At 36.1% G+C, this 12,607-nt stretch overlaps 2 protein-coding genes across 2 annotated transcripts in view; one reads left to right on the top strand and one right to left on the bottom strand.

Annotated features, from left to right (window-relative positions):
- The window catches only part of LOC149421452 (sphingomyelin phosphodiesterase 4), a 35,685-nt gene extending 26,996 nt beyond the window's left edge, over window positions 1-8,689 (bottom strand). The window contains exons 1-5 of the mRNA XM_089634400.1: window positions 8,597-8,689; window positions 5,372-5,674; window positions 4,168-4,270; window positions 1,102-1,330; window positions 136-340 (exon numbers count right to left, since the gene is read on the bottom strand). Coding sequence (XP_089490526.1) covers window positions 136-340; window positions 1,102-1,330; window positions 4,168-4,270; window positions 5,372-5,674; window positions 8,597-8,620 — 864 coding nt within the window. The 5' untranslated portion in view covers window positions 8,621-8,689. The remainder of the gene's footprint in view (window positions 1-135; window positions 341-1,101; window positions 1,331-4,167; window positions 4,271-5,371; window positions 5,675-8,596) is intronic.
- An 805-nt stretch (window positions 8,690-9,494) lies between these two features.
- LOC149421453 (uncharacterized) lies at window positions 9,495-12,380 on the top strand. Its single transcript, XM_089634401.1, has 3 exons — window positions 9,495-9,709; window positions 9,836-10,172; window positions 10,420-12,380. The coding sequence occupies exons 1-3, from the start codon at window positions 9,560-9,562 to the stop codon at window positions 11,751-11,753; spliced, it is 1,821 nt and encodes a 606-aa protein (XP_089490527.1). The 5' UTR covers window positions 9,495-9,559; the 3' UTR covers window positions 11,754-12,380.
- The last annotated feature ends 227 nt before the right edge of the window (window positions 12,381-12,607 follow it).

Consider the following 12,607-nt stretch of genomic DNA (forward strand, 5'->3'; position numbering starts at 1 on the left):
CTCTCGAATGTTCTGGACGGTTCTAGAAATCTGTAGAGGGCAAAACTTCCAGCCCTTGTATCTTCAAAAGCACGTTTAAGTTTAGGCATGGCAAGAGTATTTATGAATGTTGGTACAGAATCGGCTATAACTCACAGGAGTGGGCTGGAGCGCGGTTTGTGCCTGCTGCTGGGCGTCCCGCTGGGCTGAGTTGCTGAGCCAGATGTCCAGGCAGACCTGCAGCACCGTCTCCGAGCGCCACACTTCCCCGCGAGGGTGCAGCTGGGAGCTCCCCGAGGACACACTGCCCCCGGACCCAGCCGACTCCTGGGAGATGAGCAGGGACCGGAACTGAGAGTGCCTGATTAAACAGATTACATTGGATCTAACCAGAATATGTGAAATGGGCTACAGAATAGAGCCCAATCTTTTTATTTATTTTAATGTGTACAAATTGGTGATGGCATTATAGATTATTATTAAATCCAATTTATCATAATTGTACCGCTATGACAGTGAGTATTCAATGCTAAAATCTTTGTAAAAGCGTTATAAGATCTAAAAAATAAGTATAATTTTAAATACACCGTATTTAGTGTAATACATATATGTGAGTTTGGAAGAGTGAGATAGGAGAAGTTTGAATGAGAGGGCGAATGCAGGTTAAACATTGTATAAAGTGTTCAGTTACAAATATGTGATATAAATCAGAGCTAGACTTGTTAATTACATCCCTTGATATCTCAAGAGTACCACATTTAGGAAGCAAGTAGCTCTCCCCACAATTTTGTGTGGTTTGTTTGACAGTACAGGAAGCTGTAGTGGCGGTCTGTATGAGAGAGATAGCAGGCTTCTTGCTAGACGGTAAGCGGGGTGATGAGGCAGTTGGGGTTGTTGGGCAGGAAGTGCAGCAGGTAGTCAAGACACAGGCCGAGCACACCATGTCCCCAATTAAAGTTGTAGACTTGCCTATTGGCAGTCTAGAGACGACGGGCGTTTTGCCGGTGAAGTAGAAGATGTGCGGCATGACGGGGCAGTTGGGATCGCTGGGCCAAAAGTGCAGCATGTAGTTCAGACACAGACCCGAGTGCACCATGTCCCCAGCTAAAATCGTAGACTCACCTATTGGCGGTCTGCATGGGAGAGACGGCGGGTGTCTTGCCGGTGAAGTAGACGATGTGCGGCATGACGGGGCAGTTGGGGTCGCTGGGCAGGAAGTGCAGCAGGTAATCCAGACACAGGCTCGAGTACACAGTGTCGCGCACGTCTGGCGCCACCGCAGCCCCCACCGACACGCTCGGCACGCTGTGCATGTATGCCGCAAAGTGGAAGATGTAGTAGTCAAATGGATCTGAGTTTAGGTTAAGGATGATACCGTTGAGCTATTCATATGGAAGTAACAAATATAAAAAAACATAAAGAAAGTCATTTCATCTATTATCTTCATTATTTTATGGAAATTAATAATTAAGTACGTACATATTTACAGTGTCAACTGTTTTATAATATACAATGTTTTACAAGGGAACAGATTTTATCTGTTTCAACAAGTGGAAAAACCTTATTCATTTGGTTGAATAAACAAAATTTCTTAAACATGAAAACTTTTTAGGTATGCCTTTATATGCTCCAAAGCAAAATCTGGGTGTCATTAAGACGAGCTGGAGGCAAACGATGCGACATTCTTTTTGGCTGCAGGAGAGATCGAGCATATCTTGAATAAACTACGACAATTTTTGTTAATCTGTTAGAAATAGTTTTACATTGTCTTTTTAATTACTATAACTGTCTGTAACTGTGTTTTCTTCTTAAATACAAAAAAAAAAAATCATTCGTACATTTGCCGCTGACGAGAGCCCATCAAAATAACTAGACAATAAAACATTGCAAAATTAGACTATTCGCAAATGATACGTTGAACTATGTTTCATGTGAAGAGTATGTTGACGCAATTCATAAAATAAATGAAGACCTACAAATTATGGCGAAATGGCTGAAAATGGTTCCATGATATTTCATCAAAATGAAAATTATTTAATTAGTTAAAAGTTATGAAACAAAAACTAGGTTTAATAGTTACCTATGTAACCTATTTAACCTAGTTTTTGTTTCATCACTTTTCATGACTTTTTATCACTTTTTGTTGGTAAACAAAACAAAATAAATGGATATAGGATAGGATATAGGATGATGAAGAAAATAGAAAAGGTAAATGAAATCAAATATCTAGGTGTAATATTGGATTAAAAACTAAATTTCACAGCAAATTTTGAATATTTGCTGAAGAAGGTATAAAAAAGGTTAACTTTCTTAGAAGACTGAGAAATAAATTAAGTAAAAACACTATAGAGATCATTTTCAAAACAATCATTGCGCCACATTTAGGACGGGTTGTTTCGGAGAATTTGAACAATTCATCAAATTTCAACGTTCATTTTCGGGTTCTGTGAAAGACTTATTCAAGTTCTGTTTTTATACCATTGTAGGTTAGTTGCTTGACAAAACTGAAATAAAAACAGAACATGAAAAAATCTTTCACAGAACTTGAAAATGAACGTTGAAATTTGATGAATTGTTCAGATTCTCCGAAACAACCCGTCCTTAGACTACTGGAAGCTGGAAGTTATTCAAAATTGAGCAATGAAATGTATTCTAAAGAAAGGAAAATATTCAAAGGTTAATCAAATGAGAGAGGAGCTGAATTGGATTCAAATAAAAAAGTGACTGCTATATAATGTGTTATTTTTTATACGTAAAATTATGAATGCCTAAATACTTTAACGATGAAGTAGTATTTAATAAAAATATTCATAATTATGATACCAGAAATGTTAATGGAATTAGATTGCCGCATATGAGGAAAACATAATCACAGAATTGCTTAATGTATAAAGGATTAAAAATGTATGATGAAATGCTTAAAAGTCTGAAGAACAAATGTATTTAAAAAAAATTGTTATGTTTGCTACAAAAATAGAATTTTATCAGAGATGGGCAAAATGGGTACCCAAAACCATTTGAAATGCAAAATGGAAATGGGTCAAAACTTTTCCATTTGAAAATGCAAAATAGTTTTTAGAAAAGCATTTCAAATGCAAAAAGCAAAATAGTTTTTAGAAAAGCATTTCAAATGCAAAAAGCAATAAACCTACTTTCAAAATACATTGAAAATGCAAAATGGTTTTTCAGGTCAAACAATTAAAATAACTATAGAATTTTTAAACAATTTTGTCATTTAATAATGGACATCAATGTAGAACAAACATATTACATGATGGTAAATCCAAAAACACCACGACTACAGATTATGAAACCACAAAAAATTTGCGCGGGACTAATGTTGCCAACGTAAAAACATAGAAACTGCTATCTAACATTTAATATTACAGCGTCATGGCCCCATGTTCAGTATTTGAATCAGTATTTTTTGTAATGGTAGCACACAATTGCCAGGGCTCCTACCAGGGAGCAACTTGACAAATGGAAATTATCTCTCATAGCGAGGTTGAGGACCGACTGATATTTGGGGCTTATGAAAAAAAGATGGGTGGAGATAGTAGGAAGAATGTTGCAAAAAAGCATTTAAAATGGAAAATGCATTGAGAAAAGCACTTAAAATGCAAAATGCAAAATGTTATTTAGAAAAGCGTTTAAAATGCATAATGGAAAATACCCATTTCGCATTTTGCATTTCCATTTGAAATGGATTTATTTGAAATAAAGCACATCTCTGAATTTTATAAATAATGAAATGTAACTATGTACATATTAGTTTATATATGTAAAACGTTATTTGAACTAACCCAATTTATAATAAAAAAAAAGACCCTGCACAGAAAAGTAAAGCTCGTTAACGTAAGGTAACGGTTTCCAGCGCAGTCCATTGCAGGACTTTTCTGCGCAGGGTCTGAATGTTCGTTTCTAACATCATCCATTCTCTCATCGTTAACGTGTTCATTTACTGCGATGAGTAAATTATAATTTTTTTTTGAAAGAGTAAAACTAAATACTGTAACAAAATACTCGATTTTGGAACTTTTTTCACCCGGTCTGGGATTTGCGGTTACGGTTATTACACGGGACCTATAGTGGTAGACATGAGTTTAATTTTAAAAAAAGGTTTCAAGCAGCCGGTTGCAGCTCTCCTTGAAATAATTTATCACAAAAAGGATTGAGTCAAAAGGATACTGAGATTTAGAGAGATGATCTGCCTTGTGTGCGGGTCCACATTCAATAAATCCAGGTAGAATTGTGGCAGCCTTCCACTCTCCAGCATTTGAAACACATCCAACTGTAATACAAACCATACTTATAGTAATAGGCAACACTAAAAATATTCAATTTAATTAACAACAATTTCATTAATTTATTAAAATTGATAAAAAGAAGTCACCACTAATAATAATAATGATTTTAATGAAATAATTAAAAACACTTTGTTTTTACCACGATAATCTTTATTTAAAAAAAATCAACATGTTTCGAGAACGATGTTACCACGATAATCTTTATTTTTTTTTAAATCAACATGTTTCGAGAACGATGTTCTCTTCATCAGGACATTAAATGTACTAAAAACTAAATTATCAAGTATAGAAAGACAGGCGTGGGTAGAAATGGAAGTAGCGGTGAGGGGGGGGGGGAGAGAGGTAGAAAGGGACCTCGAAGAGAACATCGTTCTCGAAACATTTTGATTTAAAAAAAAATAAAGATTATCGTGGTAAAAATAAAGTGTTTTTAATTATTTTATTAATAAAATGGTGCCGCAAAGTGAATTTGCAAAATTTGAAGAAATAATGATTTTATTTCAGGCTACACGCAGGCGCTGTGCAATGCATATTGGTATGTAATTCATATTGACATTATGCGAAATAGGATATAAAAAAAGAAATAAATTAACATAATACAACAAAAAAGAAAGAAAAATAGTAAATAGTAAAATTTTTTTCTCCATTATTCTTATACTCGCCACTTATTTGAATAGTTGGAACAGGAATTACAATCTAAATTTATGATTGGTTCAAATATATGGTCAATTAAATGGAGCATTATTACTGGTCAACGAAGTTCAAATTCTTGCCACCAGGGTTTTAGAAAAAAAATATTTGTTGTGTAAGTAAGAACAAAATATTACTTTATTTGGTATCTTCGTAATCCTTACAATGTTTCTGATAAGTAAATTTTACCAAATTCTGTATTAAATTGAATATATATTTATTTCTGTACTAAATTGATGGATTAAGGCAATAAGCTATAATACTTGGTTATTTATCTGATTATATGTTAAAGGTTCAGTATAAAAATATTGAAATCGGACAACTACTCGAGCCAGCAAAGTAAATGTTAAAAATCTACATAAACAGTAAATAGGGATGTTTGAAATAAAACTTACCGGCAATAACCGGGTCGGAAACACATACTTCAACTGAGGGTCACCAATCAGTTTATAACAAATTCTGAAGAGTGGACCCAGCGGGCTCAGGAAATTATGTAAGCCGCAATAATCGGCATGATTGTTCTGTGGGGTGATCCTTCGAAGTCCCCAATCTTCTGATACCCCTCCATTTCCAAAAATACTGCCTACTATTTGCGGAAATATGAGTTGCAAGTCTTTGAAAGGAATTTCTTCAACAAGTTGACTTATTTCATGGACTCGTGTGAGTAACGGTGCCCTTAGCAAGGAGTGAATGCGTGTCTAAAACAAAAATACAATTTTAGATTACAAAATCTTTATTAACTAACTAACCATCAAGCTGTTTCTCCGCAGGGGTAAGCAGAGAGCATAGACCGCTAAATAACTCGGTCTTAGAACACACTCCTTGCCTCATTCACGTTCATACATCGTCTCATACATACTCTTTTATTATCCCGACTCTTGACATGGCTTGACTCAAGTATCTGATTTACTTGATCGTGCCATGTCTCCCTCAGGCGTCCCGACTTTTGCGTCATACCTAAATTTTTTATACTTAACTTATTAACACAAAATTATTTTTCACCTGGAAAAACATGAGCAAAATAGATTATTTGGTTCTTGGTTAGGGTTATTTTAAAAATTTAAGCATTTTTCCAAACCTTTAAACTAAATTTACGACAAACAAGAAAAAACATGGGAGGTCGAAAGTGAAATTTTGAACTATGATTGAAAAAAAAAGGAACATTAATGTATCTTTTATAATAATAACAACATAGCATTTATAGCATAGCACAGTTTTGTGTTCTTTCACTTCAAGTGCGCTTTACTATAATAAACTTAAAAGTGATAATTTAGCATCAGTGGTCATGTTCATAAAATTACTCCTACAGTGCACCTTGCCCAATACAGATCAAATAATATAACACAAAAATCAGAGTACATATATATAAAGCGATGTCAAGAGCACACAAAATAATAATAACAGTGCTATTTATAGCAAAGGACAATAATTACTAACATGCAGAAGCGGCTCTAGGGATCTAGTCGTGGTAGGTCATTTGAAAAATAAAATGTGTGACTAATCTTTATTTGATATTGTGAAAAATTGCTATATATTATTATCAAAATCAATTTGTTATAGTCTTATAGTTTAATAGAGTCCGCGACTCTAAATACTTAATACAGTAAATTGGAAATAAATACACAATCCATGTACTTACGGCAAATTATTTTTAAGATATTAAGTTTTAATGTAGTTGTGCACAACATTAAAGTAAATAAAATAAGAGTTTGATTCTATTTTTCAATGATCTTTTACGTTTTTTGTTTTGTTTCATTCAACATAAATAATTATTCCAAACCTTTCCAGAACTATCCAATTGAAAAACAACCGTTGTTCCACACATTACAAGCGTGTAAAATGAAAAACCGAAATTTGTTTATGTCAACATCTCTGTAAAACGTAAAATATTCATCATATTGTCTCCCCCACGGTCATGACCTAAGCGTCCCTAAGCTTTCTTCGGTAACTAATTTTTACTTCGACGAAAAATATAGTGCCATCTCGTTTATTCTATGGCGCGCATAGGGACAGAAGATGCCAAAGTGGACATTCTTTAAATTGACCCAGCGAATCGTGTGGACTTGTGAATGAAAGATTCTATTAGAGACAACAGATGTCACTACTGTCACTCGCCGCCGACACTGTTTTGTGTTACATTTTAAATAAATTAAGAATAAGGCCAGTTGTTTTGATGCAAATAATTGATTATTATTATTGTCTTATAATTTTGGGGGGTCAAACACCAATTGACCTAAGGGAAGAACCGCCACTGCTAACATGTCTTAAAAATGTGCTACTTTGTAGAGAACAAATAATAAACAATAGCAGTGTTATTATAGCACAGTACAAAACAAGAATATTAACACTAAAACATAATATAAAACAAGGGGCAGTTTCTGCTCAGAAAAGAGAACATTCTTGAGTAAACTTTAAAAAGGTACAATAAGAAGGAAACCGAAACGGAAACCAAATAATTACCGGAAGCTTGAGAATATGGCTTATTATAAAACATTGAAAAGAAATTAAGATTTATGAATGGTAGGATTTTTTAAATAATTTTGTTTTTAAAGCCTGTTTAAATTCAGCCAAATTCTGGAGATTAGTAAGAGCTGAGTAAGTTTATTCCAAATGAGCAGGCCAGTTACACGAAAAGAGCGATCATAGTAAATAACTGGATTTGACCTAGAAAGTTCGATTAGACGATTACTAACATCTAGATCTGCTGACCTTAGAGTAAGCTGTCTATCGCTTAAGTTTTGTCGGACACATATTTCCGATATATAGGCTGGCGCCATTTCTTGCAATGCTTTGAAGGTCATCAAGCAGATCTTGAACACTATTCTTTTAGGGCATCGAAACTAACGAAGGTGATCCCTCAGAAGTGGCGTTATATGACAATACTTAGATTCAACAAAAATATTTATATATTATATATAGGCCGGCAAATGTATTACAATGGTCCATAAGTGAGACAACAAACGAATTTATGAGTGACTTTGCTCCATCAGAGGGAAGGCAGATCTTGATTGATTTTATCAGCCTTAGATGGAAAATACCAGAACTCACAGCGTTAGAAATTTACGATTTAAGAAAGAGTCTATAGTGAAATCCAGAAATTTTATTTCTGTAGAAGGGATTATATCTGTATCCTGAATATGGATTGGAATTGAGTCAAGGAGGGCTTGCCTTCCAGGGGAAGCCATCTAAATAAACTACCATCTTTTACCATCTCCCCCGACATAAATAGTTGTTTCTTGTAGCAATTAAGTTTAATCGAAGTGTTATTTCAATATTTTGTGCGTATAAAGCGTGCGGCGCCTACTGAAATATTATCCCAACCGGTGTCACGCCGTAACTTCAAGTAACGCGAGGGTATTTTATTCATGACATGGGTCACACAACACCAGTCAGGATTAAAAACATCGGCTCTATATAATAGCATTTGTGACAATGACACTATGATAGATAGATAGGCTAGTGTAAATAATAATTTGTAATAAAAACAAACATGAACGAGTGATGTATACAAAGTTATCGAGTTTTCAATATAATCCTTTCATCACAAGTTAAATATTAAACAAATATATGCCTATTTATAATTATTTCACACAATGTGTCATAAAATCATTTATATTTACCGAAATATCAAGCATGCCAGTCATTTTGTCTATTTGAAATAGTTGACATGAGTATCAGTTGACAAATTTTTGACATTGACGCCATAGAAGAATAGAACGAAAACGAAATCGAATCAACCATTCCATAGACCTTTGATATTCTCAAAAGTACCTACAGAAAGTATTTTACGCTTACACAGAAATAACGTTTACACGCGAAGCTATTGAAAAGTCTACAACTATAATAGTAATGCCTTTTAGCGGCTTCCCCTCTCGTTATGTACAGGGTTTTCCAATAAGAGGTATTATTTTGAATAGCCCGCTATTTTGGTAGATGTTACTTTTGAACATTTACATTTTTTGAGATTTGACAAGTAGAAACTACACCATTAAAAAAATGGAACGATACACGCTTCAACAACGCATTGAAATTATTAAAATTCACTTGAGTGAATCAAATGCAAATCATCCTGAGTGATGAGGCCCATTTCCACCTCGGTGGCTTTGTCAACAAACAAAATTGTCGCATCTGGGGCTCGGAAAACCCAAGAGTTATTGTTGAAAAGCCTCTCTATCCTCAACGTGTGACTGTTTGGTGCGGTTTATGGTCCAGCGGAGTCATTGGACCTTACTTTTTCGAAAATGAGGCTGGAGCAACAGTTACGTTGAATGGATTGCGCTTTCGAGAGATGATTAATGATTTTTTATGGCCGGAATTGGATGGTATTGATCTGGACAACGTTTACTTTCAACAAGACGGCGCTACGTGCCACACAAGCAACGAAACCATTGATCTTTTACGATTGAATATCAAAATAACACCACTTATTGAAAAATCCTGTAGTTAAATCACTCTCAACTCAGCAGCCTTAAAAAATTTGACAGCTTGTTCTGGAATTGTCTATGACAAGAACGAATTGACAAACGCGGTCCGAGCAAAGCGTTGTTGAAATCTGTAATATTATTAAATTTACTAAATCCACAATGATAATGTCTGACGTTGAAATGGCAGAAGTTGACGCCGACGATGATTTAAATATATCTGACGGCAAAGGTGTTTTAAGTGGTTCCGAAGAGGGCGAAATAAATGAATCAGATTCAGATAGTGCATCATCTCGACATCGGCACAAAGTTGTATGTATTATTAATAAATTATGTTGTTTGCTCATATATGTAAAGCTTAGTCGCTAATTTACCATTATAAAATCCCATGTCGTTGAACTAATCATGAATTTACAAACCGTTTATATTCGTTTTCAGGAAAGTGAATCCATCAAAAATACCGCCATCAAATATTCTTTTCAAACGGAAGTCAACAATAGCATTAATCGTTCAATATTTGACGATGTTGACCTTGCTAAGATGGGCGATAGGGCTACTCGCTTCGGATTTGATAAAGAAAGTGACATTAAATCATTGGAAAAAGAAAAAAAAGATCTCTACGAAAGTTTATCAATAGTAACCCAAGAAGACATTAGACATGCGAGACTCGACACTATTCACGTTAATGGAGTAGAAAACATGAAAACAAGTGACGTCTTTGAATATTTCTTCGCACATAAACCTTTATTTTTAGAATGGGTTAGCGACAGTTCTTGTAAGTAGCACATTTATTTCTCTACACATGTTTGTATTTGTTTCTCTCCACACTCTCACACGAGTATTGGGAGTTGATCCTGTTTTATTATTATTTATTGAGCAGGCAGCATTCTTCCGATGGGCTCATATCAGATTTCACAATAACTTAACAGTAATCAATAAACATAAAACAGTAGTTTTAAATTTTAAACAAGTTAAATCCTTCTTTCCAAACAAGTTTACCATTATAACATTTATTTTTTTAGGTAATGTTGTCTGGACTGATGACAATTCTGCCGCAAAAGCAATGGTTTTCTATTCCAAAGAAATATTGCTGGATAGTGACGACGCTATGAATGGTAAAGAAATTGCAGTGAAAACAGGTGATTCCATAAGACTGGCGGACATTAAGGTCCCCGTACCCGCAGGCCGCTGGAGGGCTGGGGCTCCGCACCCCGCAGCGGATTTCATTTTTCTGAGGTTTGCAAACAAAAGTGACAAAAAAGTGAGTGGGAATGACGAAATGAAAGTTCTCTCAAAAAAATATAAAGAATCTATGAACACTGAAAATATTCAAACCGGTATTATATCCGAATCGATGAAATCTAAAATTAAATCAATGAGTGAAAAGGTTTACGATTTGGATGACGACAAGGGAAAGAACCCCTGGGGGGAGCTGTGTGAGACTTGGGGCATCAATGATTCCCAGGAAGTGTTTGGAATCCCCAAGCCCAGTGTTGCCGATCTCCCGCCTCCACACGCATTCCACGAAAGGAAGTATCTCAGCGTTCGCCATAGAATTGGGAAAGCTGCGGGGCCACACGGAGCGTTGCCAGTCACTGAACGTCTCGCCATGCCCATGGCATATGGAAGAAACGGCGGCAACGTAAAGAATAGACTGGGAAAGAGAACTCCCGAGGTCATCCACGTATCGGATAGTTCGGAAAGTGAAGAGGAAGAAGAAGAAAATGAAGAAGAAGATTCAGGAAGCAGCGGTGACAGTGAGGAAGAGTGGACTTCCAGGAGAAAAGTTCCTCGTATGAGAATGCATGCGGATGACGAACAAGAAAAGATTAATAAAAAGAGAATCAACCCTGATCAATCTTCGACTCCGTGGGACGAGGATGACGCTGACGTAAACACAATCACTATAGAGGTGAAGAACGAAATTGTAGAAAGACCTCGCGTAGCCATTGATTCTGAAGAGGATCGTCTAAGAACTAACAAAGGTCGACCCACAACTACAAAACGAGACTTGAGATCTAGAATAGGGAGACGAAAGAGTTCCAACGATTCCGACAGTGATGCTTCTAGCTCTCCTCAGCAGTCCTTCACCAAGCACTCTGCCCCGGCCGCCACCGTCTGGTCGAGATTAGACAACTCCCGCTCCAAGCAGATTGAATCCTGTTCAGATTCTGACTCAGAAAGTCCCCGGGACTTGAGGCGCACCTTAACTAAATCTACTGCCAAAATTATTTCTAATAGGCCGGGATTCAACAAAGACTTACGTTCACGACTGGGAAAGAAAAGTGACTTTCGTGCCAGTCCCTTGAGAATCGAAGTGGATAATGAACTTTATGCACGGTCGGATGACGAATGATACAGGTTTTTTGTCAGTTTTGTTTTGGTAGTGGAAAAACTTAAATTAAACAATTTGGTTGACAAGTGTAGGAAATCTGCAACTAGAATTAACAAATCTGATTTTATTTTGGTTGTGTTTCCCGGCAAGCAATTTGTCATAGACAATGTCATTGTCAAGATGATAAATTGTGTAGATGATAGTATTTCAAAATGCAGGATTCAAATTTTAAACAGACAAATATTTCTTTAGTTATCTTTTCCTTAAATAATCTCTGTATAATTAAAACTCCAGCTTATGTTTGTGCTCACAAAACTCGATAAGTATATTCGACTGATACTGCTGAAAATTTCAAAGTTTGTTCTTATTAGTGCATGGAGTGTTTAGAGTGGTTTGAATGGTGGAAGAAGTCGGAGACGCCCGAGAAAGACATTAGCAATAGTGAAGCATTGCCGGGTCCACTAGTATATTATGTAGTAAAAATGAATTGAGGAAAAAACAACTTTATGATTTGTTAGTATTCATGTTTGTTTCCTGTCCCAACGTTTCTTTCGATTTTCTTAACCGTCGAGCCACGGGAAGCAACCAAAGTCATTTCACCGTGTGGGAGCCAACATAAGTCATTTATAGGTTTGAATTCTCACTGTATTGCGTTCTTCTTCTTTCGTATGGTGGGGGGTCAGAGGGGGACATCTAGATCTGCGAGCCATTTTAGGGCCTCAGCCGTCGCCATGTGGACCTCATCAATCCCGCCGGGGAATGAATGGAGCGGGCATTCGTTGACCACATGTTCGGTAGTCTGCACCGCACCACATTCACACATCGCCGACTCTTTAAGGCCCCATCTGTGCATCATGTGGGCACAGCGGCTATGG

Source organism: Hesperophylax consimilis, chromosome 8 (assembly GCF_061612785.1).
Source record: "Hesperophylax consimilis isolate HC1 chromosome 8, BYU_Hcon_1.0, whole genome shotgun sequence".
Classification (NCBI taxonomy): Eukaryota; Metazoa; Arthropoda; class Insecta; order Trichoptera; family Limnephilidae; genus Hesperophylax; species Hesperophylax consimilis.

Bases quoted from the DNA above. Each gene is read 5' to 3' on its own strand.
- LOC149421453 (XM_089634401.1), top strand. From the start codon at position 9,560: ATGATAATGTCTGACGTTGAAATGGCAGAAGTTGACGCCGACGATGAT. The intron at 9,710-9,835 runs GTATGTATTATT...ATTCGTTTTCAG, and splicing joins CTCGACATCGGCACAAAGTT to GAAAGTGAATCCATCAAAAA. The intron at 10,173-10,419 runs GTAAGTAGCACA...TTATTTTTTTAG, and splicing joins ATGGGTTAGCGACAGTTCTT to GTAATGTTGTCTGGACTGAT.